At 40.8% G+C, this 23,715-nt stretch overlaps 1 protein-coding gene across 2 annotated transcripts in view; it reads left to right on the top strand.

Moving 5' to 3' along the window:
* The window catches only part of LYN (LYN proto-oncogene, Src family tyrosine kinase), a 55,197-nt gene that overhangs the window by 18,936 nt on the left and 12,546 nt on the right, over nucleotides 1-23,715 (top strand). Inside the window, exons 2-10 of one of the 2 annotated variants that reach the window (XM_066622905.1) lie at nucleotides 8,321-8,394; nucleotides 10,589-10,634; nucleotides 10,882-10,990; nucleotides 12,828-12,926; nucleotides 13,034-13,137; nucleotides 13,276-13,425; nucleotides 14,629-14,781; nucleotides 18,342-18,524; nucleotides 19,750-19,826. In XM_066622905.1, the coding sequence (XP_066479002.1) occupies nucleotides 8,326-8,394; nucleotides 10,589-10,634; nucleotides 10,882-10,990; nucleotides 12,828-12,926; nucleotides 13,034-13,137; nucleotides 13,276-13,425; nucleotides 14,629-14,781; nucleotides 18,342-18,524; nucleotides 19,750-19,826 (990 nt within the window). In that variant the 5' untranslated portion in view covers nucleotides 8,321-8,325. Of the gene's footprint in view, nucleotides 1-8,320; nucleotides 8,458-10,588; nucleotides 10,635-10,881; nucleotides 10,991-12,827; nucleotides 12,927-13,033; nucleotides 13,138-13,275; nucleotides 13,426-14,628; nucleotides 14,782-18,341; nucleotides 18,525-19,749; nucleotides 19,827-23,715 lie in introns of both variants that reach the window. The other variant, XM_066622904.1, reaches the window with a different exon arrangement.

The raw sequence follows: 23,715 nt of genomic DNA, 5'->3' as shown, positions 1-23,715 counted from the left end.
GTCTCAATCATGTCCCCCCCTCAGATGCCTCTTTTCTAGACTGAAGAGGCCCAAACTCTGTAGCCTTTCCTCATAAGGAAGGTGCCCCAGCCCAGTAATCATTTTGGTTGCTCTCTTGCACCTTTTCCATCTCCACTATATCCTTTTTGAGATTTGTAGATGCAATCTTTGGCTGCTGGCCAAAAGGCAAGGTTGCTAAACAGTCATGGGAGGGGGGATATGATTTTACTCTTGAGAAGATGGAAACTAGTGTGAGTCTGTACGTGAAGCCCACAGATGTGGTTGTCCCAAGAGGTGGATTGACAGGTTCAGCTGTCTCTATCCACCTGCCTCCACTGCTCCTTCTACTTCATGTTCCCTGGATTTGAAAAGGAGGGGGGGAGGGGGGGAGGAGATGAGAGTGAATATAAGCAAAATTTTCTTGGATCAGTCTTTCTGGCAGGTTTCCTGCTTTTGATATATTTAAAGATGTTTCTGTTGTTTGGCTTGATATTTTTAGCAATGTGTCTCATATTTTGTTGTGGTTTTTTTCATTCTCTCTTGTTGTCAGTTTATATTTCTTTTGCCAGATTTTGTGTCTTTTGTTCTGCTCATCTGGGCAAGATTTCTGTTTTCTGAAGGAAGCTTTCTTGTCTTTGATGACTTCCCTGACTCCACTCGTGAACTATGCTGACATCCTCCTGGACCCATTCTTGTTGAGTTTCTGTTGTGGTGGTTTAAATGACCTGTTTGTATTCTGGAGAGATTTTACCCCCTTGATTTTCCTTATCAGAATCTCTTGACTAGTCGCTTTGTTTTTGAGATATCCCCTTTTGTGAAATCAAACGTTGGATGAAGTTTTTGGTAGATTTTCTTGAAACTTCCCAAATATTGTGCACACATGTGAAACTGGATATCACTGTAGTTACTCTTCTGTGTCACTTACATCTTGCACTTGGTTCTGGGTGCCTCGTTAAAGCTGCACCCTTACGAGGGAATAAGTCCCATTAAGTTCAATGTGACTTGCTTCTGAGTAACCCTGTTTAAGAAATTTTCTCTTTGCCATGACCTGACAAATCTCTGTGGGTAACTGAAGTTACCCATTACTGCAATGCTTTTTCCTTTAGATTCCCCCTCTCCCCCAATTTCTGTTTCCAAGTCTAGAACATGCTCAGTACAGTGATCAGAAGAGCAATAGCATGTCACCAGTACTATGAGGGGCCTGCTATTTCCACCACCAAGATTGCATGGAGGAGTCTCATCCACCTAAATTCTAGTTTGTGATGCTAGAGCATCAAGAAGAGCTATAGTATAGAGCAGGGGTGTCCAAACTTCTTGGCAGGAGGGCCACATCATCTCTCTGACACTGTCGGGGGCCGGGAACAAAAGAATTAATTCACATTTCAAATTTGAATAAATTTACATAAATTTACGTACATGAATATATTAGAGATTGAACTTATATGAATGAATGAAGGTCTTGCAATAGCTCAAGGCCTATAAAAATGGTTGGCAACCTTCAGTCTCGAAAGACTATGGTATAAGCCTACAGCACCCGGTATTCCCAGGCGGTCTCCCATCTAAGTACTAACCAGGCCTGACCCTGCTTAGCTTCCGAAAAGGCCTTGCACAAAGCAAGGCCAGCCTTTCCTTTGCTGCTGCTGCTGCATCACAAATGTGAAACAGCAAACAGAGGAGGAAGCCCTCATCCCACAGCTCATATGAGAGGTCAAACAGTCACCCTCATGCTGAGAGCACTCGCGTAGGGCCAGCATGGGCTCCAGCAAGTCTCTGGAGGGCCAGAGTCTCATTGAAGACTGGGGGCTCCCTGTGGCCCAGACTGGGAGTCCCCGAGGGCCGCAAGTGCCCCCCCCCAGGCTGGGTTTGGGCGCCCCTAGTATAGAGCTTCATCTTTCATTCCTTTTTCCCTTTTCCTTTTCAAATCCAAGGAGTGGGAAAAGGAGTAGGAGAAACTGCCATTGGTATACTGCCCAGTAGGAAGGGTGGCATCTGATGCAGTGGGGCACCTGGTGAGCGGAGAGGAGTAGCATTTGGCCTGCTGTCTCAGGCATTAGGGGCTTTTGGGCCAGTCAATTAGGAAACTTTTTATTCAGAGGTTCTAGAATTCAGTATGGCCTGAACTATTGGCTTAATTCTTTCTTTAAGAGTTTTGCTGTGTCCTTTTATCCCGAGAAGGCCACAAGGGCACCTTATAGCAGTTATTTAAGCATAAAAACCATTCAAGCTAACTAAAATTGACATAAAACAGCAATAAATAATAGCATAAAAACAATAGTAAAATATAATGCCTTGAGTGCCAGACTTTCCTTACCTAGGGAGAAGTGGTATAGAAGTCCCAACATAAATAATAAAAACATTGGCAGTCCTCCTCCTCATGGACTCATTGGTATTTCTTTGGAAGGGCACAGTCTAAGCTTGGTGAGGTGGCAGCAAATGAAGGTGATGATGCTGGTTCTTTGCTTTACTGATGTCTCCTTCTGTTCCTCACACGGCTTTTGTTGTTTGTGGCCATAGTTGAATGTTTAAACTTATATTCAAATATTTATGTGACATGATTATAAATTGGTATGTATATAAGTTTTATATAAATGCAAATTATAACCTTAAATGTTTGTCTAGCTTTGGTGTTCAATGTCTTAACCTGAACAGCTGTTGTAGGGGCATATTTATAGTCTTGTTTGGAACTGGAGTTCCATTCTGACCCAGGTGGCAGCAACCCTAATGTGGTTGGTGGACTGCTACAGCATTGGGAGTGAAGAGATGAACCTGAACATTAAGAGGTACATATCACACAGGCTGCCTGCCCCCTTCTGCTACAACAGGCAACCATAAGGTTGTAAGGGTCTCCAACTTACAAATGCTATCTGGTCTCGATCTGAATGAAACCAAAAGTCCTTCAACCTCAATAACAGAAGGGTACAGGTCCAGCCTTGTTATACACAGATTTTTTTATACACGGATTTGACTCAACACTAATGACCATTGCAAATGAGAAGGAAAGTGCAGATTCCTGGAGAAGGGGAAAAATGCACCCCTTTAAAATGCTTTTCTTACTGTTGTAGAGATTTTTATCTCAACATGATAAGTGCACTTTAAATTAAAGGAAAACAGTCATTTACAATAGTTAGAGAGAGAGGAGGCAGCTGACAATCCATCAATCATTATCTCTCCAAACGATCCCCTCCCTTCCCCCTAGACTAGTAAAAGAAAGATGATCTTTTCTAAGGGCCTGGAGAGAGACTGTTTGTTGGATTGTCCTCTTAATGGCTTTCTTAACATCACAAAGGTCATCACAAAGGCTGTTTTAAAATCACTGGAGCAAAGGAACTTTGTTTTTTAAATAGATTTGCTATAGTTTGTTTTGTACCATTCATTGTGAATTCTGGGAACAGAACCCACAGGAATAATGAGGCTCAACCTGTAATTTATTTCCTTATTTTAACTTAAAACACATAATAATAATATTGTATTGGCAACTTTCAGTCTCGAAAAACTATGGTATCGCGCTCTGAAAGGTGGTTCTGGCACAGCGTCTAGTGTGGCTGAAAAGGCCAATCCGGGAGTGACAATCCCTTCCACACCGGGAGCAAGTGCAGTCTGTCCCTGGTCTGTCTCCCTGGCTATGGGCCTTCCTTCTTTGCCTCTTAGCCTCAGACTGTTGGCAAAGTGTCTCTTCAAACTGGGAAAAGCCATGCTGCACAGCCTGCCTCCAAGCGGGCCGCTCAGAAGCCAGGGTTTCCTACTTGTTGAGGTCCATCCCTAAGGCCTTCAGATCCCTCTTGCAGATGTCCTTGTAAGGTACAGAATAATAACAAGCCATACAAACATTAACAGCATAAACATTTAAAGACTAATAAGAAAACATCACTTTTCATCTAAGTGGTCTTTCTCCCCAATAACTAAGTTAAGAATTAACCAGGAACTCAGCAGAACCTAAGAAAGTTCAACTTCAACCTTACTAACTGGGGGAGATTTTATAAGTAACTCACTCCTCCTTCCTCCCCATTTAGCCTCACAGATTCTTTTAAATTCCCAATTATAGGCTCAATCAAGAGAGAGAAAAATCTCCCAATTCATATTTAAAGTTAAATAGCCTTGATTCTTACTTTCCCATGTCTGTCTAGGCCGTGATTACAACCTGTAAAATATAGACAAAGGTGTCAAGACCAGAACAAAATTACTTAACACAAATTACTTGCAAGAATAAACTGACTTATTTTAAATAATAGAAAATAAGTTGCCTGCCAATGAGCTGCACGATCTGGTTTCATATACGGTATTTTCTATATTTCATTAAAATAATTTACTAGAAATCCCATGCACCTTCAGTAATTGCTTTTACTTAAGAAGAGCTCTGCTGGATCAGGCCAGAGGCCCATCTTGTCCAGCATCCTCTTTCCCCACAGTAGCCCATTGGGAATCCCACAAGCAGGTGATGAAGGCATGTCCTTCTCCTGCCATTGCTCCCCTTCTCCTGGAGGTAGCACATACCCATCATGTCTTGCAGCTGATGATACAGTTGTCCTCCATAAATTTGTCTGATTCCCTTTTGAAACCATCTAAGCTAGCAGCTGTCACATGTTTTAACAGTGAATTTCACAGATTGTGTGTTTCCTTTGCTGTGTTTCTAAATCTCTTGCCAATAAGTTTAATTGGATGATGCTTGGTTCTGGTGTTGTGAAGGAGGGGGGAAAAGTCTGTCTTCTCATCCATGTATATCTTTATAATCCTCAATCTAGTTTTTCCTTAGGTGCATTTTTTTAAACTAAATTTACAGCATGACTATACATGTTTACACAGAAGTAAGCTCTATTGTGTTCAGTGGGGCTTACTCTCAGTGAGGTGTGCTTCGGATTACAGCCCTGATCTATTAAGACACTGGTTAACTAATAAAAGACACTAATAAGCCATTAATTAAAATGACTTGTCTCATAGTTCTTTGGTTCTGGGAGCGCCAGTATTTCTTCTTTGGGCTCTGCAAGATCCTCTCATCTCCAGGCTTGACTCCTGGAGAACCACAGTAGCACCCACTGCCACGCTGAAACCCTTCAGAGTATGTCAGATGAACTAAAAAAGGAACCCAACTTATGTAGAGTAGAAAGTCCCCCAGGTTGATCAGCTCATTGCAGTTCCTCATTTCTCAATGAGGGATTTCTCAATGTGCATCCCTGCAAGCCTAAGGGTAGTGAATTATATGGAGCTTTTAATAGGAAAGGAAAAAAATTCAAGATAAAACATGCAAATGACTTCCACACCACAGCTGGAAGCATCAAATTACTTCCTGGCATGCTACTTTGTAGGAGGCTTCTGAATCCTTTCTCAAACTTGTCTGGTCAGACAAAAATGACCCTGTCCCCTTTTTTAACCCAGTCAGCCTGCTTCAGAGGCTCCAGATACATATGGGAGAAATTATGTGTGATCAGATATACTAGTACCTATGCTAGGGCTCCCTGTTGATTTCAGCTCTGAGTCAGCACTGGGAATGAATCCACTCTGAACATATCTCATGCTATAAGATATTAGCAAGCAGTGGAACACTAATTAGTGAATTGTTAGACTATAGACTTTATAGTAGATGAGGTTAGCATGTCACCATATAAGCTGCATCTGTCAAGAGGTTAAATTAAGTTGTTGGTTACAAGAGCAAAAAGAAGATAACAAACTTTTGTCAGGTGGCAATGACATTTCAAAGCTAATAGGCACCTTTTGGGTAGCTCCTGATAATCTGACATGTAATTGAAATCAAAGGAAAATCCATGCAGTGGAAAACTACAGATAAAAAAACACTGCCTCTTACCCAGTTAGCAGGGGTTATTTTCAGCCATTTATGTTGCTAGTTTCCAGTTATATTTGTAGACTTTTTAAAGTAATCAGCAAGCAGGATTTTAAGGGTATTTTTTCTTCTTCTCATCATTCTACTCTCAGTAGAACTGCAAGTGAATTGAATACTAGGAGTAATGTTGATTCCTATGTGGAAGACAATGTTCTGCTTGTTCACAAGCTGCTTTCACAAGTGAGATAATTATGATAATGATCGCCATTATTTTCCCTTGTTGTTCCTGTGTATTTGTGTACATCTTGATTTGATATACCATTTAGGGTGAAGAAATAATGCTTATCTTTTCATTGCTAGTTTGCAATTATATTTCTGTATACCAGCCAAACTGTCTTAAATTATAGTCAAAACTTCATAGCTCTGTGGGTTAGTACAAAGTTGTTTTTGTTGCTGTTTTTAAAGCAAAAATGCATGATTACATACAATGAGGGGGAGTTTTTGCACAACTGTGTATATGTGGAGTTGTTGACATACTGCAGTTATCACCATATGAACAAACACCTTATTAACTGCTAGGCATAGATGACAGCATGCAGGAAACATGAAAACAGTTGAGTTTTCCTTGCTCTTTGAAGAGCTGGGTAAAAGTGCCATTTTAAAATATGTAGACATTATTTCATTTCAGACTGAAGAATGAATCCACTTCCTATATTGCAGTGCTGTGCACTGTGAACTGTTTTGATTTAAAGCAATTAGACACTTGAGCTCCTTTTGAAGGAATAGCTTGCAAGAGAAAAAGGGAAGTAGGAAAAGGATAAGTCTCATAGACTTGCATGAGAGTGCTATATGAATCTGAGAATGTTTTGTCTTCTGTGTAACTCCATGTGTGTATTCTATGCTAAGGCACTAATGGGGCAGAACTACACATCACTGGCAACATAGATATGCAACCAAAACGCATTTCTGGACCGAGGTTTCTCTTGCTAATTCTTCTGTAGCTCTGTGTGTGTGTGGGCAGTATATTTTTGTTGCGTTTGCTGCTACAGATACAACTACTACTTTGGAACCCTCTTGACATGTAGAGATACTTTCCCATGTCTTGATGTCAATCTGTGCCCTTCCCCAGCCCCACTTCTACTTGTTGACTCTGCTGGGAGGGATGGGGAAATGTAAACTGTGGTGATGTCAAGGCATGGGCTAATCATCCCCACATGTTACATTCTCTTTTCACTGTAACATCATTACCAAGTCACCTGTAATGTGAATTTCTAGCCTCTGCTCTGACTACTATGCGGGTTATGGTTTTGTCTATTGCTCCTTTACTGTTGCTGCTATTCTGATACATTGTTATTATTCCCTTTTGATGATTTGCTGCTATGTTGTTTGACTTGTACTGTATTCTGGATGTTTTTAACTATTATATCTGGTCTTTTTTTCCTTATTTCGTTTGATAGTGCTGTAAACTTCCTTGGGCTTCCCATTACAGCAAGATAATTTTTTTTAAAGTTGCAGTTAAAAAAAAAAGTTCAGGCTGCAAGAATATGCCTAAGTATATAAGATAAAATCACATTTGGACTGAAGCTGGCTCTTGGATCAAAGTTGGCTCTTGTATTCCATTAATAGCATCACGTAAACAATAAAAATAAAAATCCCTGTTCACTGTAGAATGGAGAATTCACAAACAAAACTAACAGAAGGAATGCAGCAGGGAGGAAAACGTACCTCCTTGCATCATTTACTGTAGTTTCTTTTAGGCTACTCCATGGTTGGCCTCCCATTCACAACCCTAGCTTCTAGAAGGTTTTTAAGCTTTCCCCCTCAGCTTCTTCAGAGTTAAACTGTTCCTTTTGGTATGTGCTGATACATTTCTTGGTCTGGTGCATGCTCACTGTGTGGAAAGAAGCCAAACCTGTGAGTAAATAACTATGCAGGACACTGGCATACAATTGTTTTCCATCTTCTGTCATCAACTGTTCATTCCAGTTTAGCATGGAATCCTAATTTTTGGCATGCTTTGTGTTGGCACTAAGAGAAGTAACAAAAAAACCAGCAATGTTAGTATAATGTTCCCATTTGGGATTTTGAACAGGCTTTTGCTAAAAACAACTTGGATGAATTCTCAGGCAGTGCCTAGAATGTTTCTAGTACTTGTAGATAAACCAGCGTGTCTCAGGAAATAGGAAATGTGTGTTTGTTTTGATGATAGGGCAGTCAATAAATAACTTGGGTACTTCTGTATAACGTAACATCCTAGAATGTTAAACCAATTCTCCTATGATTATTTCATTCTAAAAGTCTTCCTTTATCATTAAAAATGTTCATTAAAACATTGTGAAGGAGTTCGGTTATATTTTGTTTAAATGGACATATCCACCCACCCTGGTACTTGTTTCTGTTAGTCCAAGTCCCACTGTTTGCAAGTAACAGATCCCAACACGAAGTGGTACTATACAGATTAGTTAGGCAACCAAGTTTTTGCTAAATGGACTATGTAAAATGGATGCCCAATAGACATTTTTGCTTAATCCTTCTTTATCCCAACAGGAAATATGGGATGTATAAAATCCAAAAGAAAAGACAGTCTGCATGGAGATGGGCTAGATTTGAAGATTCAACCAGTACGTAAAACTGAACGAACTATTTATGTGAGGGATCCAACGTCCAATAAACAGCAAAGGCCAGTAAGTAGATAGCCCGAGGGAGAAATTCCAACAGTAAGATCACAATATGACTGGCATAGCTTAAAATTCAATCAAATACAACATTTATGGAAGTAAAAATTGATTGACTTTTGGCCTGCAGTTCTGCTTTGTAGTACCGGGCGGTTTAACACACTCAAGAATGTAGTTAAAATCAAGAGCCTTTTGTGCTCTTTATGTTGTCATCATCAACTCCGTGAGCGCACAGAGCGCACTCCCTTGCCATTAGTAATTGGAGAGCCCTGCTTATGTGTGCAGGACTGGCTTGCTGAATTGTAGCCTATTAGTTTGGTACTTTGCCATCCAGCCTGTGCTGGTTCATTCTTTAATGGCCACCAGGTTGCGCTTCAGAAACAAACGTTGAAATATTTTTTTTCTTGCTTTATGTGATGTTTTAAAAGAATGTGATGTGATCTTTAAACATTCTGTTCTTGCATATCTTAAATTCTTCTAGAGCATTACTATGTTAATTGTATTGTCATGTGTATTGGGCTACCTTTATGAAGACTGGGGTGCTGGGTTCTCTCTATGAAAGAAGAGGCTGTTTTAAACATGTGGTAAAATAAACAAGGAATATGGTTTTGTGTATACTTGGCAGCACAGCCCAGATCATGACATCACAGCCCCAGTTGGTTCCAGGATTCTATAATCAGCCTTTGTAATCCTATTCACACTTAACTGGGAATAAATCCCATTTAACTTGGTGAAACATGTTTCCAAGTTGACTTAAATATCTATTTTTATAAAGCGCTTTTCCACTTAGATAACCAAACTGGTATATAAAAAAGGGAAGTAAAAAAATTGAAATAAAATAAAACTGAAGTACAAAGCTAAGTCAAATGCAAAACAATATGATGCATATAATGTGTGTGTTTTAAATTGGCAACAAAATCTAAAACAAGCATTTTAGTCAGGTCAGGGGGATTTTAGTCAGCGAGGGGATCCATTGAGCCTCCTGAGGGAAGGTGTTTCATAAGTTAGGTGCCATCACTGAAAATGCCCATCTTCTGTTACTGTTTAATGGTTCATACAGCATCAGTGCATAGACCAGGAATTTAACTGAATATATTGGTGTTCAAGCAGGTTCATGTGTACAAAGGTGGTCCTTATGGTACCTTGGACTCGAGTTTTTTTAGGGCTTTAATGGCACCTGACATCTGGATGCACCTACAGACTGCAAACCTGATCTTTCATTGAAAGAATAACTCCATCCAGAACAGACAATTCACCTTTCAGATATAAGCTACCCTTGCTAAATCCGGAGTTGCTTTTGACCAATTTAGGCATATTATACTGCTCCTTGATAAACATAAGCACCTGTTCAGTTGACTCTTAATCAAAACTCGTAGTGTTTTTACTTCTGGGAGGAAGAAATGAATTTCTGAAGGTGTGCAAAGTATTAAAACTGTGTTCTGAGAGCCAAAGTACAGGTATTCGAAGAGTGTAGTTCTAACTTGTACTGGAAGCAGGCAGGCCAGTGGGCCTGTGCTACACAGCACACGTTTGGGAGCACACCCTGAGGCATGGGGAAGCCTTTTCCCTTACCCTGTGTCATGCTGCAGCAGCCCCAATGGGTCTACTCGGATCTGTGCCACCTGATGAAGTGGCACAAATCCAAGCAGTCTGGGACTGCCCTGGGCTGTCCAGGAATGGGGTCAGGATCTGGTATAACCTCTGGATCCTGGCCCTGCCTCCTGCTTCCCACACACCCTCACCTAGGAGTGCTTGCCTTCCGCCTTCCCTCCTGCCTCCTCCACACTCTCCCTACCCCCCAACCCCTGCATCAGCTAAGCTTGGCCGACACAACTCACCTGTCCTCTGGGCCCACATTTGTGTGGGGAGGCCAGCACACGTCTGTGCACTGGCCTATCTCATCAGAAAGTGGCACACAAATACCTTACTGCACTTTTGCGACACTTTCAGATCTGTGCAAGGGGCTTGCGTCAGCCCAAGTGAGGGTCAGGACTGTCCCCTAAATTGCTTAGAAATGCTGGCCAAGGTAAAATAGCCAACATTTTAAAAAAGCTTTTAGTGACTTTATCTAAAATATGTTGTGAACTTGTGCATTTAACAGTGAAGCAAAACAGTTTTAGTAACATTTTTTTTGTTCTAGGCAAATGAAGATATACTTTTACCAGGTCAGAGGTTTAATCAGGAAGGTATGTTTCTAACAACTGGTGAGAGATTTTGTTTCTGTGACCATGGTTTTATTATTATTTTTAAAAATGTATTGTGTTTCATTGTAGTTATCTGTTATGTTTATTAGCCATTGTGGGGTTTTAATAAGACACAAGGTGGGATATCAGTGGATAGATAGATAAATAAAAGGCAACTGATTGCTATGATAAATTGCTATTTATTGAGTTTGTAAACTGACTGAGACTCTCTCTTAAATGTATGTATCAGTAGAAGAAAAAGAACATCAGAACATTGTAGTAGCTTTGTATCCTTATGATGGCATTCATGAAGATGATTTGTCTTTCAAAAAAGGAGAGAAACTAAGAATACTTGAGGAGTAAGTATGGAAGTTCTTGCTGTACTGTGCTTTTGCCCGTAGACAACACAAATGATTGCGTGTATACAGTGGTGTAGTGGTAAATATTACAGTGTAGGAGCTCATCATGACGCCCTCCTGTGTCTAATCAAATTTACTAGCTGTGTCTAGTAAAATGGCCATACCCCATGAAGATTATAGCAAAAAGAAAATCAATTTTAAATGTCTTCATTAGAGTAGTTTCATCTCCAGTCACTTATTTCTATGGTGAAACACATTATCTTTATACTTTATTTAAATTATCTAGTTTATTTTGTCCCAGACTCTTGGAGTAGGTTGCAATCGTGTTAAGGCAAACATGTTAAAAATTAAAACATGCAATTATGAAATATTGCCTATAAAAGATACCTTAGAATGCTACCCCGTGCATGTTTACTCAGAAATAAAGACTACTGTGTTCCAGGCAAATCTGAATAGGATTGAAACATTAATATAACATGGCCTACCACTGTCTCTTGGGTACCATTGGGAAAGATGGTGGGTTAGGCATAAATGTATGCCCCCTAGGCAAGTTTCTCAGTTTGCCTCCTTCTGAGCCTGATGTCACTTTTTGGCTAAGGTTCTTTTGGAAAAAATTTCAAAAGTGGCACCCTGAGTTCTCTTGTTGTTAATATGCTGTGTGGGGAATCCCAGAGCTCTGTTCTCTCTAACCTATACCCCTTGTGTGTGTATGCTTCAAGTTATATAAATAGTCCAGTTTCCCTATTTGTTTGCTTTACATAATTCTGTTTCTTCTGGTCTGGGTCCCTTTGGGGAGAAGGGCGGGATACAAATAAAGTTTATTATCATCATCATCATCATCATCATCATCATGATCATTGCAGGAGCAATTCATACCACTCCCTTGACCATTGGAACCTTTAGTTACTTTTCTATGAAGGTTCTGAGACTTCGAAACTTTCACTTTGAAGCCCACTATCTTCATGGCTTTAAGGAGGCTACAAACTAGTAAAAAGAATTTGGAGACCTTAGGAAGCTGACTATTGTGCCTAATATCACATTTGGTGTTTTTCATTTACTTGTGTTGAATCAGAAAACAAATTCACCCAGTATTGCCAGTTACTGTATAGCTGGCGACTCTTGTTCAAGACTTGTTTTTCAGAAAACATCTTGTACTGTGCCTTGTGTATGTGGAACTGAATCAAATTAACAGAACTACTTGCAAAATTCGTCTATTGATCTGTAGAAATCTGCACCCATTTCTATTGAAGTTTGACTTGCTAGGCATCTAAATTTAATTTTCATCCCTGTTAGAATATCTTTAGGAGGCATACTGTGCTAAAACCTGTACAAATACTCATCCTTCTGTGTTTAAATTTTAAAAAACAAACAAAAAAGCTTCACAACTTTGTGTCAGTTCCCAAATGCTCACATTTATTAGAAATGTCCAACACTGGACTACTTTCCCTAATAATCCTAGGGCGCAATCCTAACCAGGTCTACTCAGAAGTAAGTCCTATTTTGTTCAATGGGGCTTACTCTCAGGAAAGTGTGGTTAGGATTGCAGCCCTAGTTGCTATGCCTGGAAATGCAGGCATGCTAATGTACAGAGAAATATCTCAAACCAAATACATCAAAAACTTAATCATAATGGGATGATTTGCAATATCAAGTTTGGACTTGGAGTCCCTGCTTCCAGTAATGTACAAAATTCCTCAAGGCACTTGATTGTGGATGTGTCTGAAAATTTCATGTTGTTCCTTCTCTGAAGACCAGGCCTTTATGAATGCTGATGAAAGATGACCAAGTAGCTTTTTTGCTCTTGCTTAGATTGATGCTGAGGTTTTCTATTTCTCAGACATGGAGAATGGTGGAAAGCTAAATCCCTCTTGACCAGGAAAGAAGGCTTTATCCCAAGCAACTATGTCGCAAAGGCCAACACCTTAGAAACAGAAGAGTAGGTTCTTCACCATTTTAAATGTTTGCTTTTCACCACATATTTTATATATTCTAATTGAGAAGGAGTGAAGAGACATAACTTTTCTTTCCCCAATACTTTTTCAGATGGTTCTTTAAGGACATAACCAGGAAAGATGCTGAAAGGCAACTTCTAGCTCCAGGAAATGCTCCCGGAGCATTCCTTATCAGAGAGAGTGAAACATTGAAAGGTAGGCAAGGGCTGTCTGAATTACGTTCAAGTTAAAAACGAACTCAACCTTCCATCATGTTCAGTCTGTACTTCCTAGTGGTTTGGAGCTGTCAGGTATCTGTTATACATAATTTAATTGTTCTTATTTTAACTGCAGGTAGCTTCTCTCTGTCGATCAGAGACCGTGATGAACAACAGGGCGATGTTGTGAAGCACTACAAAATCAGAAGCCTAGACAATGGAGGGTACTACATCTCTCCAAGAATTACATTTCCCTCTATCAGTGACATGATCAAACATTACCAAAGTAAGTCAGAGGTTGGGGGGAATATTCATCAAAATACTGGCAAATACCATGGGGGGGGGTCTACAGAATGTTCAGATTCATTTTAAAATCCAGTGTAAGTAGCAAGCTGACTGTTAATGAAAGGTCAGTAGTGTTCCCACTAAGTGAGAATTAGAAGTAAACCAGCTGCAATCAAATAACATATATCCAGTGTGAACTAAAGTGGTGTGAAAGGACTATATCAGATTAGCTGAAAATGGGAGGCCTTTGTGTAGTGAGAATAAGCAACCTTTAGAGATCTGTGTGGACACAGAGATAAGCTGAGAAGTTATCAACATTGTAATTATCTTGTGCTAACATTGTGGCATTGTAGTGAACATACTATGCGTGGGAAAGAAAAACTGCCGTTGGGTTTTTAGGGAGGGCAGTTTGGTTTATGTTGCTGTAACTTTATGTTGATGTTTGCAGGCCTTCCTTTGCAGTAGTTGTTCACTAGGTTGGGGAGACAGTGTACTTTTGGGGGCTAATCTGGTGGCAAATCCTACTTGGTTCCAATTTTAAATTGCACAGACCACGTAACTTAAATGACTTGCCATGGAGTGTATAACATATTGGTTCACAAAGTTTAAACTTGCTCCAGTTGCATGCATTTCTAAGGTTGAAAGTAATGGTTACTATAATTATGAAGGTATTTTTAATCTGTCTAATGACCAAAATATACATATTTTAAGCAGATCCGTTTTCTGTGAAAGTCTGTTGCTAATTAACAAACCACATAAATGTTGCAACTGGAGCGTGTAGATCTGCAGTTAGTGGTCTCCTACGTTTGGCAAAAGGAGGCCAAGATGCCTGGGAAACTGTCACTCAATAACATATTTTTAATGGAGAGTAGTGCAGGGATGCACAGGTGTCCACTCCAGTGGCCTGTGACCATGTGGCAATGCTTGAGGGACTGGAACCCACTATTGATGAGTGCCCTTATTTTTGTACTTTACCATGCTGAGCAGTGCAGCAGAATCACGGGCATAAACTGTTGCAACAAAGAAGCATATACATAGTCTCCTGGAATCTGTTGTCCTGCAACTTTATGGTTTCATTTTAGAAGCTCTTATATGTATGATTTTAAATAAAAAATATTAAATGTGGAACTTAAAGTTCTGTATAGTTATATTGTTCATTCTGATGTACTTTGGTGTTAATATATGACGTTTATCTTTTAAATAGAGCAGTCAGATGGTTTATGCAGGAGACTGGAGAAAGCATGCATCAGCCCCAAACCACAGAAACCATGGGATAAAGATGCCTGGGAAATCCCTCGGCAATCAATAAAATTAGTGAAAAAACTTGGAGCGGGTCAATTTGGAGAAGTCTGGATGGGTAAGGCTTTTCTTTATACTATCTGCCCAGATGTTCAGCATCTTACAAACTATTTCTGATGACATACTACCTACATTGCTAACTGTGAAGATCCTTTATTTTCAATGAGGAGGCTTAGGAAATAACCCAGGCTTGGGCATTTGTATAAGTATTGCACTTTATTCCCAAATTTGGGACACTTATCTTTTGAGCTCTACAGACACCCTCATTTGCGTAATACTGTGTGCATGCTTAATCTGTGGCCTTAAGGTACAGGTCTTGCCCACCCCCAGTAGAAGTCCTATGGGTATTGAGATCTAGGCCTGGATAAGTTATCTGGCAAATGCCAAAGTAAGTATCTCTCTTTTCTCCTGGGGATGCCATTAGTAAAGGTTTGCCAATCTCAGGAAGTTGTGTTGACTGTATTGGTATAAAGATGATATATGCTTAAATATAATACTTTTAATTAATTGGAAATGGCCATAAAAAGTGCATGCTAAAGTATTAGCAGAATGAAACATAGCAAGGGGCTTGTAGCAAGTCATTTGTGTGCTATTTAGGTGTAGTGTTTTACTGACAAATGTGCTAGAGGAGCTGAACCATGTCACTCTAAGGCTCAGTTGCGATGCCTTGCCAAATGATGATTAAGGGAAGATGGTTTGGCGTAATATCTAAACAGCCAAACCACTGTTTGCATTACTGCAAACCAATATAAGAAATCATGTTTGAATAGGGGTACAAACCATTGTTTTGCAAGTAGTTTGCACTGATAAACCAAAATTTTGGCATTGCTTCACCTTTCAAAATCAGTGTTCCACAATGATAAGGATACTGAGCGGGTAGGCTCAACTGAAAGACAAATTGCTGTTGCTGCTGATTTTCTATTAGGGATGGTAGTGACCAGCATTCCCTCGGTCGCACAACTGGAAGTCAAGCCCCACACACTTCTGGTGCTCTGGAGCTTGATGAAGATGACCTCACTAAGTGCTCTGGATCAGCTCTGTGCACTCCCCTTGGAAATTAGAACAAACATTGGTGGTGGCAGCTGAAACTGAATCGGGAAATCTAAGGATAGTAGAATCATGTCCAGTGTCTGTCTGATGTTGCTCTTTCCTTGCAGCATGAAGCTTCAGTTAATGCTGCACAGTTAGGGTAGGAGCAAAGTCTTTTCTTGCACAGGGCGACCTTGCTGTTTGACTTCTCGCTTCAGTTGCGTTCAGCGGGGAAAGGATGTGGGCAGTGCATCTCTGTATGGTCTAAGAACCCCATATCTGCGGGTTCTTCATCTGTTAACCTGGTAGCAATTTTTGCTAGTTTTAAAATATTTTTTTTTATCAGCACCTTTCATGAAATTGTACAAGGTGCAGCTTTCTCGGGTGGCATCATTAGATAATTTGCTGTTTAATAGTTCTGTATGACAAATACTTGGAGTTCTGAATGAGCAGACAGAGGTTAGTGTAGTGCTGTCATCTGCAGGGCTAATTTCCGGAAGTTGGTAGTTTTGTGTCTGCATATATGTGGATACAAGTAGAGAGGGTTGTTTCAAGATGTTTCCTCTTGTTTATGTGAACCTCTTGACATCTAAATTTGGCTTACCATGGTCCTTTGGGTTACTTTTACATTATGAGTAAAATTACTGCACCATGAAACCCATGCTTCCCTTCCCTGCTGAAGTATGAAAAGCCAGTTTGCAAGGTGGCAAACCATTTGATTACAAACAACTTGGAACTAAACAACAGGATTCTCACAGAATGTTGGAAGGGGTCTTGAAGGTCACATATTCTCATCCAACTGCCTTTTCAGTGCAAAAGGCTACTTTGGTATCTCTGGCAGGTGGACATCCATCCTCTGCTTCAAAACCTCCAACAAGAAAGAGCCTACTACTGCATGAGGCAGTCTGAGTGTTTTACAGTTGGGAAGTTGTTCTTTGTATCTAGTCTAAATCTACTTCCCTGAAATTTCAACTCATTCATTCTCTAGCCCTACCCTCAGGAGTTACGTAGAGTAAGTTCTTCCCTTCTTCTGTGTGACAGGACTTCAGATAATTGAAGAATTATCTATCTATCTTCCCTTTATCTATCTAGCTATCTTCCCTTTATTTTTTTACTCCAGGCTAAATGCGTCAAGTTCCTTTAACCAGTCTTCACAGGATGTGGTTTCAGTTGCTATCTTGTTTCCCTCCTGTGAACTCATTCCAGCTTGACTATGCCCTTCTTAAAATGTGGTGCCCGTAACTGGGTATAGAATTCTGAGTGATGTCTGTCTAGTGCACAGTGGACAGGAATTATTGCTTCTTGTGATTTGGACTCAGTCCTTCTGTTAATGCAGTATTTCACTAGCTATTTTTGCAGCTGCATTACAGGGCTGGCTCATGCTCAGCATGTGATTCACTAAGATACATAGATTATTTTCACGTATCTCCAAACCAGGTCTCCCATTTGGAAGATTCAAAATGAACTTAATAGGATTGTTTATTGGGCAGATAATATTATGAAGTTTCATCGAAACAAAGTTCTACATATATGTACAAAAATTCAGAGGTACAATAAAAAGGGAAGGGGGGAACAATGCATGCAACCCAGAACCCTGTGAAGAAAGGGTGAGATGAAAAATGTAATATATGTTCTGGGAAAAGATCAACATAGGAAACTTGAGAAATTTCAAACTGAATCTCTGTTTCGTCATTTGAAGAAACAAGAGGAAAAAGATAATAGGATACTGCCATAATTACCTTGAAATACACTTTAAGTATACGCTAAAACCTTTGACACATCTGAAGTCATTATTTTTTCTAATGCTGATAATGAAATGTATGGAAGGAAACCAATCCAGTACAAACTGAAATAGCTGTCACTGTAATTCAATTTTCTCCTTTCATTTAGCTTCCTGATAGACCCAAGAGATTAACTATGACTAGATGTTTAACAGCCCAATCGTGAGCTACCCTGGGTGCCCAGCTTCGGCAGCAATGAGAACAGCTGCTGCTGGATCCTGCGCGCCTCAGGCTACCTCAGGAGAAGGCGACTTTCGTTCCCTTCTCCTGGGTAATGGAAGCAGCCCCGCAATGGGCTACTCACTTTACCACTGACCAGAAGGTCGACGGTAAAGTAAAGGCGTTTGTGTAGGATGCCGAGCCCCACATGAACGCCTTGGATCTGGTGTAGCGGAGCTCCATGGACCCGCCTCCCCCTGTCCTCCCTCTGCCCCCGCTGGCCTCCCCCTCCCTGGAACACCTCCTCCCCACCCCCCTCCCTACCCCCACTTACCGTGTGACCGCTTACCGCTCCCTACCCCCGCTTACCGTGGTCCATGAGACCACCAAGCAGCGGAGACTGGGGGCCCAACCCGCACTAGCCCGGTGCTAGCCCAGCACTGGCTGGCGCTGGGCTAGCATAGGCGGTAGCCCGGCAGTGAGGCTCACAAACCGCTTTCACTTGTGCAAGTGGTTCTCTCTAGGAGAAAAGTAGAAAATTAGGCCATTTATTATATATATAAAGAGAGAGAGAGAGAGAGAGTGTGTGTGTGTGTGAAAAACCAAAGATCTCATATGACAAACAATATGGTTATCGCTTTTATTCTAGGTTACTATAATAACAATACCAAAGTAGCTGTGAAGACTCTGAAGCCTGGCACTATGTCTGTGCAAGCGTTCATGGAAGAAGCCAACCTCATGAAAACACTTCAGCATGACAAACTGGTCAGGCTGTACGCTGTGGTCACCAAAGAAGAACCTATTTATATAATCACAGAATACATGGCAAAAGGTGAGAGTGAGAACATAGTTGGGGGCCTGTGCCAAAACATACCTAATATACAGGGAGGCAGCGGCTGGGAGCTGCTTGTTTGCTTCCCTTTGGTGTTTATCTGCTCATTATCTCCATTTCTTGCCTCATTGATTCAAGATCTTAGGCAAAGCAACAGCTGGAACTATGATTTGCCAGACAACAAAGATGTACCTTTAAGATTCACTAATTTAACACAAGCTTTCATGGTTTAGTCCAGCTGATCAGGTGCATGAGAGATCCTTCTCAGTTGCTAGGTGAGTGTGTGCCTGCATTGATACACAAACATGGGCACATGGACAAGAGGGAAAAGAAATTTAAAAGATAGGGATAGAAGAGGTACAGTCAGTGAACCATATTATGTAAACAAGTATAATTGTGATTCACAACAGCAGTAATTGTAGACAAAGCAGTCTTCCTGGCTATGGTTTGTAAGCTCAGACATCCTATCAAATCATAGTTGACTCAGACCATACTTTAAGATCAAAAGAGCTCTGGTGGATCAGGCCAAAGGCCTATCTAGTCCAACTTCCTGTATCTCACAGTGGCCCACCAGATGCCTCAGGGAGCATACAAGACAACAAGGGACCTGCATCCTGGTGCCCTCCCTTGTGCCTGGCATTCTGAGGTACTTTTTGATTCTGGTCTACTTACTGGTGGCAAATCATCATTCTGATGTGATGCCAAACCATAGGTAAGCATCCTTTAGTGTGTTGTCTGAATTGAATCAGGGTCTTAATACCAAGACTGTATTTAAATAAGCCAGCTAGTCATTTCATACATGCTGACAATTTGGTAACACTGTAAAAAAGCTGCTTTGTTTAATATTCTAGGCTGCTGTTCAGAGAAGCTGCCTTAAAAAAAAAAAAGAGCTTTTATTCAAATGCAAGGCTACACTTGCAGCATATTAAAAAGTTGGGTGCAAGGTGCACATAGAACCAGTTGCTGCCATGATGATCATAATGTTAATCTCTTTAATGGTGCATAATCATGTGTACACAATGGGAACCTATTGCCAGTTTCTGAAAGCAGCTCTTAAATCACTTTTTGTAACCACCTTGGGATTGGTTTTGCAAAACAAAGTCAAAAAGCTTATCAATGCTGCAAAAAAAAAAAAGGTACACTTCCTAACTTAGTATGTACTCTTTAAGATTAGAACTGTGTTTATTTGTGTTCTGTGCCAATTTGTCTTGGTTTATTCACACAGGCAGCTTGCTGGATTTTCTGAAAAGTGCAGAGGGTGGAAAACTACTGCTTCCAAAACTCATTGACTTCTCGGCTCAGGTAAACAAAGTTTAAAAAAAAAATTGAAGTGCCTGTTGCTGTGAATGGCTTTATTTTTAAGACTCTACAGAGTTCTCTTTAGGTTTTCTGCTGTCAAGAAACGACTTTCCTCAAAGTCCTTGTTGTGATGAAGCAATTGCCAGAGGGAACCTGAGGATCTGTGCCATGCAACTGTCACCTCCACTTTGCTGGACTGAATTTGAGTGTGTTTAAGCACAAGACAAGTAATGCGAAGGTTCTTATAACCTATCCTATGACTTGGTCCCTAGGTAGGGACTGAAAATAATTCTCATCATTCTTTCCCCAAACCGGTCAAAGGATTATACAGACCACTTAGCTGTAGAGACAGAGGGTTAGGAGAAATGAAGCTAAGAGCAGACAAGGAATGAGAATAAGAAAAAGGTAAAAGTAGCATGTGGCATTCTGCTGTAGCGTTGCTCAAGATTCTTCTTAGTTCCATCTTCCATATTTTTGCAAAGTGCCTTCATTGTTTTTTTGGACAAATAGCTGTTGGTTAGAGGACCACTTCAACTGCGTTTAGGACATGTTGGAAACTGAAACTCTCCAGCATTGTAAAAAGAGAAACACTGAAATGTGATATAATCAAAGATAAAATTTGCTAGCGTGGCATGTTTTGAGATAATATAGAAGCTTCTATTTTGAACTTTGAAATAGGAAAATAAGATTTGAAGGGCATGTTTTATTTGTCACAGGACAAATGTTTATGTTGTGCCCTCTGGTAACTATTGGTTTTAACTTTAAATAGTTTAGCCCAAACGTGGTGTTTCTTGTAACCATGTCTACTTTTCATTGTACTTGCTTTAAGGATGGACAGGAGATAGGATATAGTGTGTTCATAGTGGTTATTTTTAATGAAGGCTATTGTTCATTGGTCTCTGTTCTGGATGTAGATTCAGAATGCCAGATGCAAGGGAGAGCACCAGGATGCAGGTCTCTTGTTGTCTTGTGTGCTCCCTGAGGCATCTGGTGGGCCACTGTGAGATGCAGGAAGCTGGACTAGATGGGCCTATGGCCTGATCCAGCAGGGCTGTTCTTAGATTCATGTCTGGATGTAGAATCGTGTCTTATCCTGTAAGTTACATCTTCCTTTTCTCCCTTCTGTTTTGTCTCATATCCTCTCTTAACAACTATATGCTAGCCTCTCCACAAGCCTGTCGCAGAACATCTTTGGGGAATTGCTAGTCCTCAAGAATTATGCTTCTAGTCAGTCTTAATTTGTCAATCACTTTTAGCATTCACTGTTTATGTTGGGAAGTTCCCAGGCATGTTTAGAGATTTGTGTTGTGAGACCATTTGGGAAGTCCTTACTTAAGGCATTGTATTGCTGTTGTGTATTGTCTTATCCTGCATAGTATGGAAACATTTCATGGCGTTTTTCCATGAATAGAATTGTAACCAGATGTAGTTAAACGTCTTGGATATGAGGAACCAGCTAGCCAAAGTATGTGACCCTGGGCATATATGTTTCCCTTCCTAAGTTCTAGGAGGCACAACACACTCAAAGAAGAGCCAGGGTATTACTCTCCATATATAAATGCTTTCCTGCCCCTTAAAGGCACTAGAACATGTTTGGATAACTCCTTAGTCACAAACTAGCACTGAGGAGAAACAGAGTCAAGTGTGTATACATGTACTCAGTTTTATCAGATTATCCCTTTACACACCAACCTAAAGAAGCTATATTTGTGTTCACAGCTCAAGTGTTCTCTGAAATGTTTGTTGCAGCAGCTAGAAAAACTGAAGAAATAAGCTGCTGTTTAAGAAATGGCTTGTCTCTTTAGCCTTCCATCAAAATTAGTATGACCAATATTAGCTTGTTAGTGACCCCACACAACTTCCTGGATATGTCAATCTCTGTAGAAGACTCTGCACTTGCTCTGAATGCACTGAGGAAAAAGTGCTTCTAGAACAGGGCTGCTTGAACGCTGACTGGGGGCTGGATCTGGGGTTTCGATGAATCCAGAAGGTCCACCCAGTGAGTGAACCTTTCTATTCTGTCCAGGTGCTGCATGTACCAGTGCACTGAGGGGGGTTCTGTGACTGAGGGTTCTGTGAGTCTTTTCCACAGAACATATTGTAAAAAAAAAAAACCCATTGAAAAATGGTGGTGGTTTCAATTAGCCTACCTATGCAAACCATCTTGAATGCTTGATCATGGAGGACTACATGCAGCCCAGGTGGAATGGAGAGATTCAGTCCAAACAGGGACCACGTTTCCATTGCATAGTGGTGGCGAGTTTGGCCACTGTTGCTCTAAAACATCTTGAACAAGTCTTTGGATGCCCAGGGGAACTGGGGGTGGGCAGCAGGTTGATGTTGTGAGTTTGACTTAAAAAGAAACACACTTATGGAATTGTGTCTGGCTAATGACTTCATAGTAAATTTAAACTTTCAATATTTGCTTTTTCCCTGGTGAGTCAGCTTCCTGAGGGCCAGAAAGTCATGGACTGGGAAGGAAGCGTTATCTAGTACCTGTGCCAAAATGTTTGCCCAAGTTTCACAACTTCCGTAGCTGACGTACTGCATTGGCCAAATCTTAAAGCTAGGAAATTAAAATGTAGACCTGGACAAAATGTTTATAAAGAAGAAAAGTCATGGAGGGGGAAGGAAAGGGTGATGTTTTGCATCTGTCCACACCCATGTATCTTCAGGCTGTTCAAACAAAAGATATATGTATTCTGAAGCAACTGATGGTGTCCAAATGTGGATGCAAATAGTGCATTGTGTTTGGTGGGAACCAAAACAGGATGCTGCCTGAAATAAGGCCACTGGATACCAATTCCAATCCCCAGTTGGGGCAGACCCCAGGGTTGATCAGACCCTCAAGACCCTTGCCCATGAGAGGTAGCAATTTCTATCACTCTTAGGAGAAGACCAGGTCCTGAGAGTGATAAGGGAGGAAGATGCCTTATTGATTCACAGGAAAGTGAAAAGCCGGGCTACTGTATTTGCTCACAGGGCAATGGGTAGTTCATCCTGCAGAGTTGTTTTTTTTTTTTAAGTAAACTGTGCTTTCACTCACACATACAACCTCCATACTCACCAGGCTAACCAATGATGCACACATGGAGGACAGGACAGGAGAGAACCTGCTTTTGAGTTCTCTGCCAAATTTCTTCAACACATTATCTTTTCAACACTTGGGGAGATGCTCTTCAGTGTCGAAGTCTCTTATTGGGCTCCTTCAGCCTTAGCACTCTGACCTCACTGTGGAGGGAATCACTGTACTGTACTAGAATTTTCCCACTGTATCTCAGGAGCAGTTGAGAGTTTCTCTTTTCTAGCCATTACTCTCCCTCCACCCATCTTCTGACCTTGTGTTTGTTATCAGACGCCCTGTGATAGAGTCTTTGGCTGACAAGGAGCTTTTGCAACATACACTGAGCCATTCTTCAGTTCTCCCTGCAATCTGGGAAATGTGTTCTTGACCTAGCCTGAAACCCACCCACTCACATCTTTGCTAAAACATGTAAAACCTTGCTTAAGGAATTTCTTTCTTTCTGAAATAATGACGCTTTGGTTCTGACAGGATACACATCTGAATGTGTACACTGCACACTGAAAGCAATGCAGCATGCATAGACCACACCAGCACTTAAATACACATTTTAGACTGACTTGTGGCCATAGTTTCTCATTCAGTAAGGATACCTATGCAGAAATCTGTGCCTGTATCTCCTTGCTTGAATTGAGTTACCTGGCTCCATGGAACTGGCTGTGGGTACAGCCTCTACAGTATTTCCACACCAAGAAGCACCTTTCTCAAGCAGTAGGGCTGCAGCAGCAGCCTTGGGGAAGGATTGAGCTTAAGACATGGGCCTGAAGCAATGTAAAATCAGAACAAGGGACAATTTAAATAACAAGTTTC

Source organism: Tiliqua scincoides, chromosome 4 (genome assembly GCF_035046505.1).
Source record: "Tiliqua scincoides isolate rTilSci1 chromosome 4, rTilSci1.hap2, whole genome shotgun sequence".
NCBI lineage: Eukaryota > Metazoa > Chordata > Lepidosauria > Squamata > Scincidae > Tiliqua > Tiliqua scincoides.
The sequence above is the reverse complement of the archived record's forward strand: the minus strand, read 5'-3'. Positions and strand labels throughout refer to the sequence as shown.